Source organism: Heliangelus exortis, chromosome 4, assembly GCF_036169615.1.
Source record: "Heliangelus exortis chromosome 4, bHelExo1.hap1, whole genome shotgun sequence".
Lineage (NCBI taxonomy): Eukaryota > Metazoa > Chordata > Aves > Apodiformes > Trochilidae > Heliangelus > Heliangelus exortis.
In genome coordinates, this window is record NC_092425.1 from 15,017,881 (window position 1) to 15,035,742 (window position 17,862).

Here is a 17,862-nt window from a genome sequence, read left to right on the forward strand (position 1 = left end):
TTGAATAAATATTGAATTTATGCATATTCATTACTATGTGTGGGATGCTTCTGTATATATTGAATACTGGACTGTTTATTGTATGAGTTAGGGTTTTGCACTAGCTTTAGAAGGTCTGAACAGAATATTCAAAGCAACCTCTGAATAAGATTTTTCAGATCACTGAGATCACTATCTGTTCACTAGCACTGCTTTGGTAAGTGGATGTATAGTGTGATAAGTTTAACCTAATCTTGAAGAGGACATAAAAGATAAGAAGCTCTGTTAGTGTCAGTTTATATATTTATAAACTACCTAATCAAGACACTCTTTTGTACTATTGAGGCATCCATTGATATTAGATCTTCACAGCAGTAATGTTAATGGCCTTAGCATTTATTTTGGCATACTGTGATGTCCTCTGATATTCTTTCTCTTCCTTTGGCAAATAGCTGAATGTAAATTACTATTTGTTTATCCAGAATTTAGAAAAAAAAAAAAAATCCACTTTTCTGAAGGCAACTTGTAGCTTCCTGAGGATACTGTGACCAGTTGTAGTACCGGTGATACCCACATCTCTGGTGTGCTCTGTGGTCCAGTCCATGAGTAGTTTATATGTGTTGTTTTAAGACATGTCCTTTCTTTTTTCTTGCAGGAGAACCGGAATTTAAATATGTTGGAAATATGCATGGGAATGAAGCTGTTGGAAGGGAGCTGCTCATCTTCTTGGCTCAGTACTTGTGTAATGAGTACCAGAAAGGAAATGAAACTATTATCGACCTGATCCATAGCACACGTATCCATATCATGCCATCATTGAACCCTGATGGCTTTGAGAAGGCAGCATCCCAGGTTTGTAAGGCTATGTATATAGGGACAGTTATCAATATCATCCTTAGGGTGTTAATTACACTTGTACTAGCAGTTTAACAGATACACAATCTCTTGGTGGTGATCATTGAATGGAACAGTGTAACTGAGCTATTTCCTAGAAGAACAGTAGGCTTGTTCTTTTTAGTGTGGAGGGTTTTATGCTTGGTGTTTCAGCTGATAGCCATCTCTCTTGTGAGTTCAGTGTTTTCTAAAATTTAATTATAATACATATAATATCATAATAGATACTATTATATTTGAATATGTTACAATATATTAATATCAATATATTTATATACTAAACAAGTAATGTATATTATATATACTAATATATTGAACATATAATATTAATACATTGTAATATAATATATATTACATTAATGCATAGTCTTTCATCTAAGTTCACTGAAAGAACTGCTTCTTGTACAAGTAGCTTCTAGTAACGTATGATATTTCAAAAGTAATAGAAAAATAAAAGTTGATGTTTACTTTAATAATATTCTCTAATAATATTCTCAATCACTTAACACAAATTATTTACATTAGGCAGAGCTTGATCCCAAAACAGGCAAACTTTATGAGCCATTTTCTTTACTTTGATTTTGAATTTCAGGCATAGGGTACTTTAATTAAGCTATTAGTTAAGAAAATGTAGCATGTATTATAAAATGATAACTCAGTCATGAAACATGTAATGTGTTAATATATAGTTAGCAAATAGAGGCCAAATAGGACCTCTTCTGTACAGCTTGTGGTGTGTATTATGTTTTAAACATAATTTTCTTGTTGTAATAATTTTCCTGTTTCAAAAGTTGTATTTATTTCTAAATTAATAGCGATTTTTAAATATGACTTTTTATTTATGATTAAATAAATCAAACCTTATTAAGATCTTTATTAAACGCATTCTCATGAAGTCTTTAAAAAAACTGAAATCCCACAGACCTCTTTAAACCATGTTCAGTCCTATATCTCCCTCTCGTGGCAATAATGGAGAAGCTGTCCTCAATTTGGTGCGGCGTTTTACCACTTGGAAATCTCTCCTAGTGGAGATTCTGTAATTATGTTCTCTGAAACTTTTGCTCTGTTGCCGAAGCACATTTACTCTTACACGATTGCCTTACAAGTTACATACAATTTGCTTTAGCGTCACTGTTATTCTAATTTAGAAATATCTTGATTCTGTACACACAGTGTGTGACACTAAAGGAAGTATATCCCAAGATTAGAACAGTAATCAGTGTAAACCTACTTTATAGAGTACTGAAAGCTTAGAGAGACAGGCTAGGGAAGACTCTGCACTTTGAAGCCATTTCCTTAATGCAAACCAAAACTTGCTTTAGAGAATCAGGTTAAAGAAAATATTTTGTGAAAATTTTTATTTCATCTCTATTCAGTGCTACCATTTCTGTGAACAAAGATGACAGACACCACAAAAATAAAACCTTAGGTAAATAAAGATTAAGGTCCTCCTTTACTCTGAAGCCATTTAGCAGAACACTGAAAGGAGTGTGGCTGGCTGATAAATCTACAGCTGCTCTGAGCTGCTCTCACTAAAATAAGGTCTGTAACTCATGAGCATGGGCATGACACAACAGGGGAAAACAGGTCTTGGGAAGAATCAGCAGGCACAGACTGGACAGGCACTGGAAAATTTGATGCTGCTGGTAATTTTGCCCATCCTTAGTCTATGTCTGCTACCGTGAGAGGATCTCACAGACCCAGGGGTGACTCAGCTCTTGGTGCTTCAGAAGTTTTATTCCCACATGATCCCTTCTTATGCTCTAGAACACGAGAAGTAAATCTGTTATTTGAATGTATGTGGCTAAATACCTCTATATAAAGCTTGATATGCAGTCTCCTGAATCTGCTCATCTCTATTCTCTTTCTGTTACTTTTCCCTATTCAGCCTGGTGAACTTAAAGACTGGTTTGTTGGTCGAAGTAATGCCCAAGGGATAGATCTGAACCGAAATTTCCCTGATCTTGATAGAATAGCGTATGTTAACGAGAAAGAAGGTGGCCCAAACAACCATCTGCTGAAAAACATGAAAAAAGCTGTCGACCAGAATCCTAAGGTATGTAGGGACTGAATATTGGGTCCCTTGCATGCCCATCTCTTCTCTTTTACACAAGCAGACATGTAGCAGTCTCTAAGAGCTATGTGTAACATCTTTAACATTCGTGTTCTTCTAAGTATTTTGTTGATTTGATTAAAATTATCTATCTGATCGATGTTTCTTGAAGTTTTTCTCAACCCTTTTGATCCATGTTGCTTAATCCTTAGACAATTCCTCATTCAAAGCATGTTTTGTTTTTAAGGCCAAAGATTGCATAGCCTTCCCCCTTGGTTTGAAGCTTTTCCTGCAGATAGTCTGCATTTTTAACCATTGCCAGAAATTGTGGATTGTGCTTAATTACATTGCTGGCTATACATTACAAGCTAGACTCACAAATAACATGCATTTTTGTTAAGCTTAAACCTTAAGTATTAAATCCGGAGGGATTTTAATCTTGTGTTTCATCTTCTTGTCTGGACCCACATGAGGGTCTAGAAATTAATGCCGTGACTGCAGCCCCAAAGGGTTGTGGCCTAGCCTGTTCTCAGATTATTAAATGAAGTAATTTTACTTTCAGTGCAGAGAATAGACTACATTCTGCTAACACTTATTTTTCCTTGGTTTAAAATTTAGTAGACTTTCTTACCCATAATGGGAAGAAAAAAATTCTGAGATTGGTTTATCTGTGGTGTCATTCTGAACTAATTTACACCAGTTTTAGACTAATACTAATCTACTTAGACCACTTCTGGTGTAAAGAATTGATCTGCTTCTCTCTAAAGGGAAAGAATGAATAAAATTACTGTTCAACTAAATGGCTGGCAAAATATATGTGGTAATATTTAAGCCAAATATATACAATTAAATAAGTTTCTACACTGAATTATCTATTTGTAACTTCTGGAAATGCTGTTTTTTGTAGCTTGCTCCTGAAACAAAAGGTGTTATTCACTGGATTATGGATATTCCCTTTGTGCTCTCTGCCAATCTTCATGGAGGAGACCTCGTTGCAAACTATCCTTATGATGAGACTCGGAGTGGTGTGTAGTAGTACTAGTAGTTAACATGAAATAGTAGGAAATATAAATTATATTCTATACTTACTTCACTGCTAACTAAGATCCACTTTATAAAACATGGTCATACAGTGACCAGCTTTAAATGTGATTAACATGCTAAAGTAAGTCATTGCTATGTTATGACATGTTTACAGTTTGAAGCTAGATAGCTTGTTTAGTAGAGTTACATCACAAAAAATTACGATGCCTGAGGAAATCTCTCATATTTTGATCAAGGCAGCTTAGCACTTAAATTATCTGGGGCTGTTTGTACCCTGTTAACTGGAGAGATGTATCTTGACTGCCTGTATGACTTAAGGTTTCTCAATTTGCAGCTCTAGAAAAAATGAGTTTCTTAAAGTGATAGTGTGCTAATAAAAACAACTGTCATTGTTCCCAATTTCTCAGTATTGGCCTTATGTAAAAAGGATCACCTTGTGACAGAGATGTTCTTGTTTAACACAAGTTTGTTTTTTCTGCCACTAGGGAATAGGCACAAGTGGAATGATCATGAGATGATGCTCTTGTTTTTGATCGTCTTCAGTCTACTTTTTCGCAGTTCAGTTGCAAATCCTTTTAATATTGTAGTAAAGAACTCTTTAGGGAGAGGCCTTTTTCTACATACCATGTGTTCTTCTAAGAAAGTATGCAATGCCTGGAATAGCTTAGATTTTTGTGGTGCACTTTGGAGTTAATATTTTCATAAATATTAGGACTGCTATGTGTAGTGACCTTAATAATGGGACTACCTGGTACAGCAATTGATAAAGTATTGGGGAAATGTTAATATAGTCAAGGTAATGCTGAGCCCAACTGGCATGACTGCCCTTTTAATAATCATTGTTCCTGAACTTTTTTCCTCCCTAGGCAGTGCTCATGAATACAGCTCTTGCCCTGATGATGCTGTTTTTCAAAGCCTGGCTCGCAGTTATTCTTCTTTTAATCCTGCTATGTCTGATCCAAACAGACCACCATGTCGTAAAAATGATGATGACAGCAGCTTTGTGGATGGAACAACTAATGGTGGTGCATGGTACAGTGTCCCAGGAGGTGAGCCCCACTGTGTGGGGGTTCAGTGTCATGGGTGGTTCTTTTAAGCTTCACTTTTCACTGCTTTAATTATGGTCTGAAATACCAAGGTTATGTGTAACTTTTGGTCTGGTTTAATCAAAGGCTCTCATTGCAGTATATCTGTAAGATCCTATAAAGCTCATGAAACTTGGCTTGGGGAGTTATTTTCCCATCCATTGGCTTTCTTGCTTTGTATCAAATAACTTTGATCACAAAGAATGGCTTTATTGGTTTGCTTTCATCTTAATATTTAATGTAACAGTCTTTTAAATTTTACCTGGAGCAAGCAAGAGTTTCACCCTAAGTGGTAGCCCAGCCCTGTTTTTTTTTTAGTAAAGGGGGCACCAGAAGAGAGAAACAATTAGGTCATGTGAAGAAATCAGGAACAGGATAAGTGGTAGTACTTACATAGCCAGCTATCACCTGCTTTAATTTAGAGATGTTATTCCCAATCTTTACAGAGGCAGAATGTTTCTTTTGTGGTACCATGGGTTAAGTACCAGTGACTGAGTGTGAGGTAAAATTTTGATATTTCTAAATATACTAAAAAGCAAACATTTCCCTTTGTGTGAAGCTTTTCACAGACTTTGAACTGGAACTATTAAGACACCCCTGACAGAACAGATTTTGCATAATTTAAAAAAAACGTCAAATGTAACAAAATACTGAGAGGTTTAATAGTTAAAATTTGTTTCAATGGAGTCTAAAAATTATCTTAATGAAATACTAACTATATAAAATTGGGCATATTTAATTGCATCTTTTTTTTTTTTCCTTAGGAAAATGCAATTTAAAAAATAGTGTTTCCATTGTCAAAATGCTTTGATTCTAACTAAATTGCACATCAAAGGCATTTTTCCATTGAAAAACTTGTTGGAAAGTTTTAATTATTTCCTCCTTTTGGATCTTATTTTAAGTTAGACTGAAAATTTCCCAAGAGAGCCCTTTCTTTTCCTCATGTTACAGAAGTTAGCAAATGAACGAGACCTTCATCAAATTCATCAAAACCAGTTCTGTTGTTTTCATGTCTAGTGCTATGGAAGATTAATAAATGTTTCTTAACTCAAGCAAAAATTTTTGTGGGAGCTTTAGTCTGAAAATCTCTGTCTGGAAACTGTATTGTGGCATCTAAGTTACCTGTATCAGTGACCTTTTGCAATCCATATTGTAACAAACTCAAAGTTAGCAGTGGAACAAGCTATTGGAAAGCCATTTGTTCTGCTTTAGGAAAAGTATTTTATTGTATATCCTTACAGGCAAGGTGTTTTTTCTCCATTCAGGCTTCAGGCTTTTCAGGTGGAGCAAGAACTGATGGTTGTGAATCAATAGGATGAGGGGTAATGGCCTTAAGATGGAAGAAGGTAGTTTTAGATCAGAGGTTAGGAAGAAATTTTTCACTATGAGTGTGGTGAGACACTGAAACAGGTTGCCCAGGGAAGTTGTAGATGCCCCATCCCTGGAAGTGTTCAAGGCCAGGTTAGGTGGGACTTTGATGTAGAGGGAAGTGTCCCTGCCCATGGCAGGGGTGTTGGAACTAGATGACCTTTCAGGTCTCTTCCAGCTTAAAGGAATCTATGATAGTTCTGTTATTTAGGAATATTTGACACTTGGTTCTGTTGAGCAGGGACACAAAGAAAATAGCTCTCCTAACAACATATTTGTGCTAAATCTGAGACCATGATGCCAGTTACACTTGTTCCATATTAGTTTTCTTTTGCAATTAGTGGATCCCTGTAGGTTTTTCAGAGAGCAGCAAGCAAAGGGAAAGAGATAATTCTTCTGCATTCAGCAAATGACCTTTTAGCCACCAGATCCTGGGGAAAAACAAGCCTATACATGAAGTCTGTGTTATTTTTAACATTGGTCTCCCTATCAGCAAGTAATTAATGATTTCACTCATGTACAAGAAAGCCAAATTAAATTTGCACAAACAGCTTTAGTTTCAACATTTCCTTAGTTGTTGAGGGCATAACTTTTCAACATCAGTAATTTTTTTTTAGCGTACCTCTGGTGTGGAGTATCTTATTTGGAAATATAAATGAGAAGAGCAGATAGTAATGAATTGCTTGCTAGTCTCATCCCTGTTGTGCTTCTTCTATCATTACAGAGTCACCTGAGTCTAATCAGATTAATGTCATTACAAAAAGAACATTTCAAAGCAATTTACATTGTTGTACTTCTAGGCTATTGTTGAAGTGTCTTTATTTTCACATAGTCTCAAATCAGTCTTGGCATTCAATTTATTAATGACTTGAATTACTTTTCATATTACCAGTTTTGGAAGCAATGTTAGGTTTTGATGGGGGTTTTTTTGGTGTTTTGGGTTTTTTGGGGGTTTTTTTTTGGTTTGGTTTTGGGTTTTTTTAGTTTTTGGTTTCATACAATACATGTTCTTCCCGTTACCTACAAGGCTTAAGTTCATCCTCTTCTGTTATAAATTACTGTCTTTATATGAGTAGAAGTTGAAATAGCTTAGAGCAGTAGCTTGTAATTCAAAATCTAAGTAATTCTGATGCCTGGGTGTCAGGTGCACAGCCTGTACTCCGCTTTCTTTGTGAAGGTTGGAGTCCCTTTCTTAAAACCTGAAGAAATTTTTTTTTTCCCCATATTCTGAGCTTATTTATGTGAGAACTAACATAGGGACACCGGAGTCCTCCAGTACAGCAGAGCAGTGCAACAGAGGAGTTTTTGTGCTGTTTAATTTCAAAGAAAAGTGCTACTTGTAGTAAGCAATGAAGGGCTTTCAATGCTAGATCAAAGTTAGTTTTGTGCTATCCTTTACTAGAGCAGAAGGCTTTGAAGTGTGGTGTGTGTGCATGTGATGCATGCCATGTACATAGCAAGAATGAATAGGGCAGTTAGAGAGAGACCTTTACCAGTGGCAACAAAATTGCCACTGTGTTGAATAAATCTTTTGAAATGTCTTGATTTCATGGATGTTTCCCCAAATTGCCATATTGAACAGGCAGGCAGAGAGTGCAGATTGTATGCAGCTAGCTTGATGCTCTCCACATTACGGATGTAGTAGGCCACAATATAAACTTTCGCCCAGGCCAGGAGCTGGGAAATAAAACTGGAAAATACATTGCTTTTTTATTCTGTGCTTGAGAAACTAGGTCATCCTTGAGTACCACCTTGCTTTGGGAGGTGGGGGGAGGGAGAAATTTCCTGAAAACTGGAGCAGCCATGGTCAAGAGTTGTTGGCACTACAGTAAAATTACATCATGCCCTTCAGCTCCCAGTTCTCGTCTTCAAGGGTTCTTTCTTTCTTGTAGAAGAAAGGCAGAAATCAAGAAAGCAACATTATGTAGTGTTTGGAACTGGTACCTGTCAGTCAGCACTGCTGTCAGGATTTCCTCATGACTCTGCTGCTGTCTTGCTATGTACTGCTGGACAGTGTATCCTGTATTCTTCCTGGTGGGACATCAATCCCTCCTTCCCAGGAGCACCTTTGCTTTCAGTGTCCTCATTTTTCAGTCATCTAAAAGTGCTTTAAAAATACAGGTTCTTTTAGGAGAAAAGTCCCTGTTCCTGTCAGTAGCTAGGAGTCTCACCTGACTGGCAGAAAACAGATTCACCCTAATGTTCTGGCAAAATCCCACCTGACTCAATCTGTTCACCGCCCTCGGTGTTCTCTTTTCAATCTGACATCAACTCTCTGGACAGTTTTGGACCAGGGCACAACACCCATCCTTTGGTAAAGGGCTTATATAGCATATGTAGCTTGCACAGGGGAACATAGGACTGAATGAATTATCTGTGTTTGAGGCACTTTTAAATCCATCAGTGACCTCCATGGGGATGCTCAAAATGCTTGGTAGCCGTTTTCTTTTTGATCCTCCATTTCAGAATCTACTGACTCTTCTAGCTAAATAGACTGGGAAGGCAGGCACTAATTCCACATCAGCTTCTGCAGAGAATATATACAACCCTCCTGGGGACAGCCACAGTCCCTCTCCAGCTGGTTGATCCAGTTAAAAATTGGAAACCCCTTTGTTTATGAATTGAATGCCACTATTTCCACATATTAAGATGAGGGCCTCAGAAGTGTAAGTGTACATATTTCCCATCAAGTTGGTATTTGTAATGCTGCTGCTGCTGCTATATACGTTTTTGAAAGCCCTAAGCTGCATTACTAATGATGTTTCTCTTAACTTACTGATTTTGCAGAGGCATTGAGTGAGTGGGAAATACACCTATCCATGGAAAAAGTTCCATGTAAATGGAGTTTATGTTGAGAAAATTGACACAGAATATTCCATAGCAATCAGATACTTTTTCTAATGTTACTAAGTTGAACCCTATATTTTCAGAAAAAAACCGCTTTTCAGTAGTCTTTATAAAACTCTTTTTAAAGCCACTTTGTCCTGTTTTATTTGCTTTATAATTAATTGTCATTCTTCTTGGTTTATTAGGTGATCACCTTTTACTTTCACCTGGGACTATTTTTAGCCACATTTGGAAATAATTTTCTGTTCATGAAGAGGAAAAAAAGTAATTTATATGTCAGCTATCCAAGAACATGAGTCAGGTTGGAGTGTACAGACAGATACAACATCTTAAGTGTGCAGACCAGGTGTTAAATAATTTCTAAACTTGCCTTGAGAAGCAAATGTTTTTGGGAATTAATTGTCTTGTTGATTGCTCTGATTTCATGCCTCTAACGTCAGAACTAAACTGATTAAATAGAACTGCATTTATAGCTATTCTTAACAGCCCCAGCATCTCATGGCATCCCTTTAACCTATTTACGTTAGAACAATGCAAAGTGAATCACTAAATCTCTTTTTCTGGCATTGCAGGAATGCAGGATTTCAATTATCTCAGTAGCAATTGCTTTGAAATTACAGTGGAGCTTAGCTGTGAAAAATTCCCCCCTGAAGAAACTCTGAAGGGCTACTGGGAGGACAACAAGAACTCCCTTATCAATTACATTGAGCAGGTAACAAAGAAGAGGATTGCAAAACTCTAGTTACTGTACATGAAACCTTGTGCTGTGTGAACATAATTTTCAAAATTTTATATTAATGCAATAGATACTCCATAGTGTCTCTAAGGTGGTAAATCCTGTGTGATCTTTCTAAGCACATGGAGAAAGGGAAGATCTTATAGTATGGAATTTTTTTTTGCCTTACTTAAGCTTTTACAGGTATTTAATTTAAATTATTTTTCAGCTTTCTCAACAAAGAGAAATACAGCTTTAGTTTATTCCCCTGGCACTAATGTGTATACTGAGGAGACAGACTGCCCTCTACAGATAGTAAAGTGTGTGTACAGCTATGGGATGAATCATTTGGATGTCCAGGGATGTTCAGGGAGCCTACACAGCTAGATTAGACTGAAACTGCCTGACAGTTCAGTGTAACATCAGAGCACACCTCTAATCCTGGTTTTGTAGATACTCTTTGATTGCATGAGCTGCTGATACTCAGCTTAGAGTTGTCAATGTCATGATGGCAAGAAGTTTAAAGAGTAGTCATGGGTTTAGATAATTTTGTGCAAATGGGTTGCTGGAAGTTAAGACTTCTGAAATAGATCTCTCTGTGTGTTTTTGGGGCTTGGGGTTTAATTGGTGGGGTTTCCTTTGTTGATTTGTGGGGTTTGGATTATTTTTTTTTTTTAAATCATTTCATGCCAAATGTAACAGGCTGCACTGAAATGATTGTTCCCAAGCAGTGTGGGAGTATCAGAATTCTTAACCCTGGGTATTGTACTTAAAGATCACAGATATATCTGATATCAAGAAAGGCTGCACACCTGGGATTGCAAAATCAGAAACATACTTCGTTACCAGAGCTGGTCAAGTGATATATTAATTTCTTTACAAATTTATTTGTGCAGAAATGCTTGAGTTAGCCAGGAATCTGAGATGTTTGAATATTTGAAATGCTTGAATTATGCCCTTTTATTAAATTGTATGTGGGCTGAGGAAAAAGCTGTATCCACTCTTCAGGAATTACCCATTTATTATGGGTAACAGTTTGTTACATCTCAGTTTGTTAGCTTCTTTGCATATGGCTTTATTTTCTCTGACTCATGGAAAACTACAGTGTCACTACATTTTCAAAATTACTAATGTGTAAGAGATTATACTGCCAACTTCCTTTGTTCCTGTGTAGCTGCTGGCTTTATCCTTGAAGCTCAGATGGTCTATCTGGCACTGGGCTTTGTTCTTTCACAGGATAAGAGGTTCAGCTCTGTGTTCCAGCTCCCCTGTGATTGCTGAGGACAGAGCAAACACAAACCTTCTCCTTTTCTGAGTTGATCTGTGTCTGGCTTCTCCCACAATGTAAATGAATCTGGTCAACTAAATTATAGCAGCTGAATATACCATACAGGTTCTTAAAGGGGAACATCAAGCTTTCAAAATAAAATTTGTGACGCACAAATTCTTTTCAACAGAATTGGAGAAAAGCCTGATCTCCACAGCACTTCCCTGATTAATTTTTAGGCTCCTGATGAGATGCATCTCTGCACAGGTTCAAAACATCCTGTTCTCCCCAGACTGAGAGCTCTCCCTGTCTCATGCTGTGAAGAAGTAGCTGATCCTCAGTCTCTTGTCTCGGAGGAGCTCAGTTTGCTTTCAGATCATGCTTAAGAAATACCAGGGGGCCTGGTCTCTGCACACACTGCAGTCAAATCAGTGCTTTAATTTATTTCATATATGCTGGGAGCAGACAGATTAGGTACTACTGCTGGTGCTGTTTCCTGGACTATGTTGCTTAAGAGGCAAGAAAGAACTATGATGTGACCCACCATCACCCTTCTCTCACAGGCCATGTTAGTGTGTCCTGTTATTCTGTGTGGTCCCAGCTCAAGGACATGGATCTTTTGGGTACACAAGAGAGAGCTCAAGCATCTGACACAGGGATTGCCCTTCTAACATTGTTAATGTTTCACTTTTAAGCACTTATTTCCATTATTAGCCCAAAATTCTTACAGCTGATGAAACTTGAAAAAAAGTAAGAAGCAAGTTGGTTTTTTAGGCTGTCTTTCAAAGCTTTTCAGCACATTCATTAATCCCCAGTGACACAGACTTTCATGTCAGTGTTGACTTTTATTATGATTTGCTGCATATTTCTGAGACATGTTTGCATTGCTCAGAGAAATTAGTATAACTACCAGCTGAATTATTTTTCCTCTCCACTGTTTTGTTCCATTCGGATGATTAATAATTTTCTTAGTTGTCAGCATATAGACTGGAATCCATAATTTGCATTGTTAGATATATGAACAGATATTTCACTGCTGAAAATGCCATCTTTCCTTAAGAATTTTGCAGTAACTTCTCATGTGTTGCTTAATCTATTTTAGATTCATCGAGGAGTGAAGGGGTTTGTCAGAGATCTTCAGGGCAATCCTATAGCAAATGCTACAATTTCTGTGGAGGGAATAAGCCATGACATTACATCAGGTGGGTGTTGCACCTCAAGAAAACAAGGAGTGCTGGAATTTAACACCATCTCCTTGGCAACCTGGAGCCATTTCAGATCTTATTAGCTAAAGCTGTAAAGGGAGCAAAATTTTGAAGCCAGGAAAACATGTTCCTCAAGAAGCTTGTTGCCTGCAAGATTTCATGAATCTTTCTCTTGCATTTCTTCTCAAAGTAGCTGGAGACTGTTTTTTGGGACTTCATGAATCTCTGGTATTAATTGGTTCTAGTGACTCTTGGTTATTCGTGCTTGGTTTGTCTTCTGATTTGTGGTGCAAGGAGTGTTTTTCACAACTCTGCCAGGATTTAAAGTCCTGTCAGCAAGAGCATTTTGAGTTTAAAGGCTACATTTTTATCCAGATTTTTTAGTTATGATGTGATCATACCTTTTGATATGTAAATTCTTGAAAGATTTATATAACTTCCTCCAGTGCTGTTTCAAATGATGTGTCTTTTTTTTTTAATGGAATGGTGGTTCTAAAAAAGGGAGGTATCATGCTGGTGTTTATACAAATTTGTGTGCAATCTCTTCAGTGGTGCTGTGCTTTTTTCTAGGAAGGAATTCAAAGGTAGCTCATGTAGTGCCAACTTGCAGTCTTCCCTGTAGACCTGTGTTTTCTTACCCTGAACGCAAATTCGTTTATTTGTTTGCACAAGATACTGATCTGAAAAACAATAATAAAATGTCATTGCTTTATATTTGAGCTTACATTGTGGTAATTTTTTCAACAGTATGTCTCACTATACTGTTACAGAGACACAGATTACTATGAAACAGGTTGAGTAGACTCTTCAGGTGGCTTCATCTGTGCTTGTTCTCACATTGCCTGCGTAGAGGGCAGCATTTCTGCCGAGAAGCAGAACAGGCTGTGATTACATTAGCTCCCTCACTGTATGCAAGAAGGCAGGAAGTATGCAGGCTGGAAATAATTTTTCAGGGATAATAAAAAGAGAATAAGCTCTGCAAAGAAGTATGTTGATGTATGAGAGTGTGTTGTCTATGATACTACAGCTCATGCTTCTCTGCTAGAAAAAAGCATCTAATTAGGAATCCTCTCACATCATCGTCTATACATAAGCTCGTAAGTCATGTATTGTCAAAAAAGTGAGGAAAACAAGTACTTGCATTTTAGCAGATTCAAAAAGAAGTATAAATATTCCTTGGCTTTTTTTCCTCTGCTCCTTTGTTTGTGAGTTAAAATTCAGCTTTGTTCCAGTGCCAGGAATTAGAATAGATCATTATCGTAGCTCTGCAGCAGTGTTTTTTTCCTTTCTGTTTTATGAAGAGAAAAGTCTGGGAACATCTGGACTGACTACTGACGTTTTCTGACTGTGTAAATTGGAGACCTTTAAGTCATATTTCCCTCTGTGCGCTGTGTAACTGCAGATTTATTGAGAAAGCATTTAGGGATATGGCAGTAAGAACATGGCCAAGTGAGTTAAATGATGCTGCTGACTGACATTTAGAATAGCCTTGCAATGTTTTCTGAAATTCTGCATGGAGATAGAGAAATTCAGTGTATTAGCCTGTGACAAATCAGATGATTGTTCATTTCTGGTGCAGAAAGGATCTGATTTTCTTTGTGAAAATGGGAGAGGGCAATTTCTAGAGAGGAGAATGATGCATTTTTATTCTCTGAGAAATGGTCTGCAGTAACACCCAATGCAATAGGAGCCTTTTTTTGACATGAGTGGATTAAATTTTAATTTCTTTGTTTAGCTGAATAGATGAAAAAGACCCTTGACATTGCTTTGATTCTGTGAAACTTGCAGATAATGCTTCAGGGGTGATACAAATGGAATATTCCAAGAAATGAACATTTATAACTTTCTCTGCAAGATAAATAGAGAAAGGTAGTCCTGTTTGTTTACACATGATGAGAATAAAAATTATTTAAATTTGGGTTTTCAGAATACTGAGAGACATTAAAACCCCACATTTCATTGCAAACTGAAACTCATACACTTAACAGAAGCTGCACATTGGCTGCAGGGTGCTTCTAATGTGGAGTAATGTCTCAGATTGTCTTTTTCTTCATTATGCTGGGGAACATTCAGCCTTAGCAGGCAGAATGGAGGCTGCAACATAACTTCAGAATCTGCATTGAAATTTGCATTTTGGTTACCTGAAAAGAAGAAAACCTGTAGTGATATATTTATACAGCCCTTGCAGAGGAATCTTTTCAGACAAACAAAATGAAAGGGCTGTCAGGAATACGAAGCACTCTCAAGATATATGGTGCCTTCTTAGGCCTACTTAGATTCATACATGTTTACTTGGATTTTTTTTCTTCTTCCCTACAGCCAAGGATGGTGATTACTGGAGGCTGCTTGTGCCTGGAAATTACAAACTTACAGCCTCAGCACCAGGCTATCTAGCAATAACTAAAAAAGTGGCTGTACCCTCTAGCCCTGCAGTTGTGGTAAGTGCCAAATATGTGTTGGTCTATTATCTTCTACATATATGTGTATTTATATATATAAATCTCTTTTTTCCTTCATGGTATACATGTAAGCAGGAGGTGATTTTTCAGAGTATTTCTCAATATGCTAATTCAGAAGACAGATTGGAAAACTACTCTTCTAGTACTTACTGCACAAGCCAGTGGGAGTAATCTCATTGTAAACTCATTTCATGTCCTGTTGGTTTAATTTAAAATTAAAAGACACAGAAACTGTTAATATTGAAGTACTTAAACTTTTCTATTGTTTGATGCATGAATAGTCAATCAGATAGAAAATTACTGGATAACGTTATGCAACACAAAAAGTAATAAATTTTGAGTGTTTCATTGAGACCTGGTATTTTTAATCTAAATTGTCGAGTGGCTACCTGCATAGGTCATAAAATATGTTCAGCTCTGCTTGTGTAGATATCTCACATGGAGAGCAAATAAGAAAGACCTAAGCTGCATCTAAGAGTTCAGAAGCATTTTTAATTCAACCTCAGGTGTGGATGTGTATTCCACTCTGAAGAGTTAAAGTAAGTGCTTGTTTCTCTAGTGTGTATCATATGTACTAGGATGTAGTGGAATATATAATGCTGGCACAAAATAGCTACACAAATGAGCCACATGTCAGAAAAGCTCTCTGGATCTTCTAGATGGCATAAAATTGAACATGTGTTTTGCTGTGCTGGGGTATGCATTGTTAAGTGTTAGGCAGCAATATGCTGCTGATACTTTTTATCATATGCTAGATGATCTAAGTGGCTGGCTATTATTCAGTTTCAGTTTTCTTGGCCCATATTTTATGAAGTTTATAGACAAGTCTAGGACTGGACAGATGGTTGCATTCTTTTGGAAATTTTAATCACCTATGTGCATTTTTCAGATAAGTTTATTGTACTGATTTACTAGTATTACATGTATTTAAATCAGCCCTGAGAGGCTATGGAATAAACCTAGGCTAAAATGGAAGGTGCCTTCCTAAACCTTATGTCTGTGTTGGAAAACTTCTTTCAATAGGTGATTCTTAAAAGCCTACACTTCTCTCTCTTTCCAAATTTTACCAATGTTTTTGATTGTTTCTCTTTCTCAGGCTGATTTTGAACTGGAGTCATTGTCTGAAAGAAAAGAAGAGGAGAAAGAAGAGTTGATGGAATGGTGGAAGATGATGTCAGAAACATTAAATTTTTAAATTAAGATTTTGGCTCTACAGCTTTTAATCTATTATATGTTGACTTAGTATAATGTACTGTGGAAAGTCCTTATATTCTAGATTTTGTGCACTTCACAAAAATTAACTTTGAATTTTTCAGTCATCTTTTGATTTAATATTGTTAAAATTAACTGCTGGCCTACTAGCTGGATAAGTAAGTTATTAATTTTCTTTCATATTGTTATAGAAAATTTACTCCTATATAAAAATAAGAAAAAATGAGTGAATGTCTCTACAGCCTATATGGAAGTACAATCTGTTGTGTATTCTTTCAAGTTCGGAATATGTAGGTTAACTCTTGATTTTTTTTAAAAATAAATATGCTGTAGCCAATTCCCAATACTGCCAGAAATATTTGACAGTGCATAGTAGTAGACAGCGCTCTTTACTGAGTTCTATAGTGGGTGTTATTGAGAAGATTTATAATAACACTGAGTGGTGTAACAATGTTTTAAAAGGATTAAAATTCAGTATAACATTTTGCATGTCTCTTGTGTTGGGGCTATTTAAATATATAAGAAACATAAGCTGAGTTCATTTTGCTAAGCAGAAGGAATCTGTGTAAGCTCCTTTACGAAAGACGGAATAGAATTAATTTAGAAGTGAGCAGAGCTTCATACAACTGTTAATGATGTTTCAAGTTCAGGGTTTAATTATTTCTCATTACTTGCTAACCAAATTAAAAATTGTGAATGGGTGAAGAAGAGCTTGTGCTTCTTGTTAATATGCTGCTTGTGTCTGTTTTACAGCTAGAAAAAAAAATTGTTTTAGGTGATGTCTGTTTTAATTAGATAACTACCTTTTTAGCAATTGTTACATGTGTCAGTGGTATCTAGATAATCAGCCAAAAGTTCACCTGTTTGTAGAAAGCTTCCAAAATGTTACAATTTAGACAATTAACTGGAAGTCTACTGAGGACATGCATTTAGTCTCAGAAGCGAAAAATGGTTGTAGTGACATGAGGCAACCAGGTGGCACTAATTGCCAGGTAGTGGGCTTGACCTCGTGTGAAGCCCACCTGTGCCTAATTAGGGCAGGCCCCAGCTGCACATGAGCAGGATTAGGGGGCCAATAAAAAGCTCACACCTGGGGAAGCCAGGGGGCTGGTTTAGCCACCTTTGGAGCAGTAGCACTGATCCAGGCTGGTCAGAGCACCATTCGTGAGATTCTACTGGGACACCTGGTTGGACCTTGGAGCACCGCATCCATAGAAGAGGTTTGTCTTGCTACAAATGGTTTTGTTTCCAACTTTGTTTCTTCTGCTTCTTAGTCTTATCTACAGCTATAAGCCAGAGAGATAAGCAAATGTTTTTTCAGCGTGGCAAAAATTTTAAAAAATACTTGAAGATTATTAAAAAACCCAACTTTGACTTAAAAATATCTTTCTTCCTTCCATGTTTTTTTAGCATATCTGAATTAACTTGCTGTAGCGTTTTGTATAAGAGAGTGAAATTTGCAGTGTCAGAGAATACACATGAACCATAGTGGGTGCAAGTGTAATTCTGAAACCACTGTCTATATGCTAGCATGAAGCAGTGTGATAGCAGCTAGGTGTCTCTTCTGTTTGAAAGTTTACACACTATTGCTGGTCTGTTTAATTCAAGATCAGATTTTTGCTACAGATTTCCTTCCTCTGTTTCTTTAGGATCACTGTGTTTTGATTAGTGTATTACTTTAGCTGGTGCTGCAGGAATTCAGTACTATCCAAACCAACCAACAATGCACTATCA

At 36.8% G+C, this 17,862-nt stretch overlaps 1 protein-coding gene and 1 long non-coding RNA gene across 2 annotated transcripts in view; both read left to right on the plus strand.

Moving 5' to 3' along the window:
* Positions 1-16,872, plus strand: part of CPE (carboxypeptidase E) — a 56,026-nt gene extending 39,154 nt beyond the window's left edge. The window contains exons 2-9 of the mRNA XM_071743116.1: positions 635-831; positions 2,762-2,929; positions 3,834-3,951; positions 4,837-5,019; positions 9,843-9,982; positions 12,355-12,454; positions 14,777-14,895; positions 16,013-16,872. Of these exons, the coding sequence (XP_071599217.1) occupies positions 635-831; positions 2,762-2,929; positions 3,834-3,951; positions 4,837-5,019; positions 9,843-9,982; positions 12,355-12,454; positions 14,777-14,895; positions 16,013-16,111 (1,124 nt within the window). The 3' untranslated portion in view covers positions 16,112-16,872. The remainder of the gene's footprint in view (positions 1-634; positions 832-2,761; positions 2,930-3,833; positions 3,952-4,836; positions 5,020-9,842; positions 9,983-12,354; positions 12,455-14,776; positions 14,896-16,012) is intronic.
* A 74-nt stretch (positions 16,873-16,946) lies between these two features.
* Positions 16,947-17,510, plus strand: LOC139795887 (uncharacterized). Its single transcript, XR_011725736.1, has 2 exons — positions 16,947-17,060; positions 17,349-17,510. It is a non-coding gene; the product is annotated as an uncharacterized lncRNA (long non-coding RNA).
* Positions 17,511-17,862: the final 352 nt, after the last annotated feature.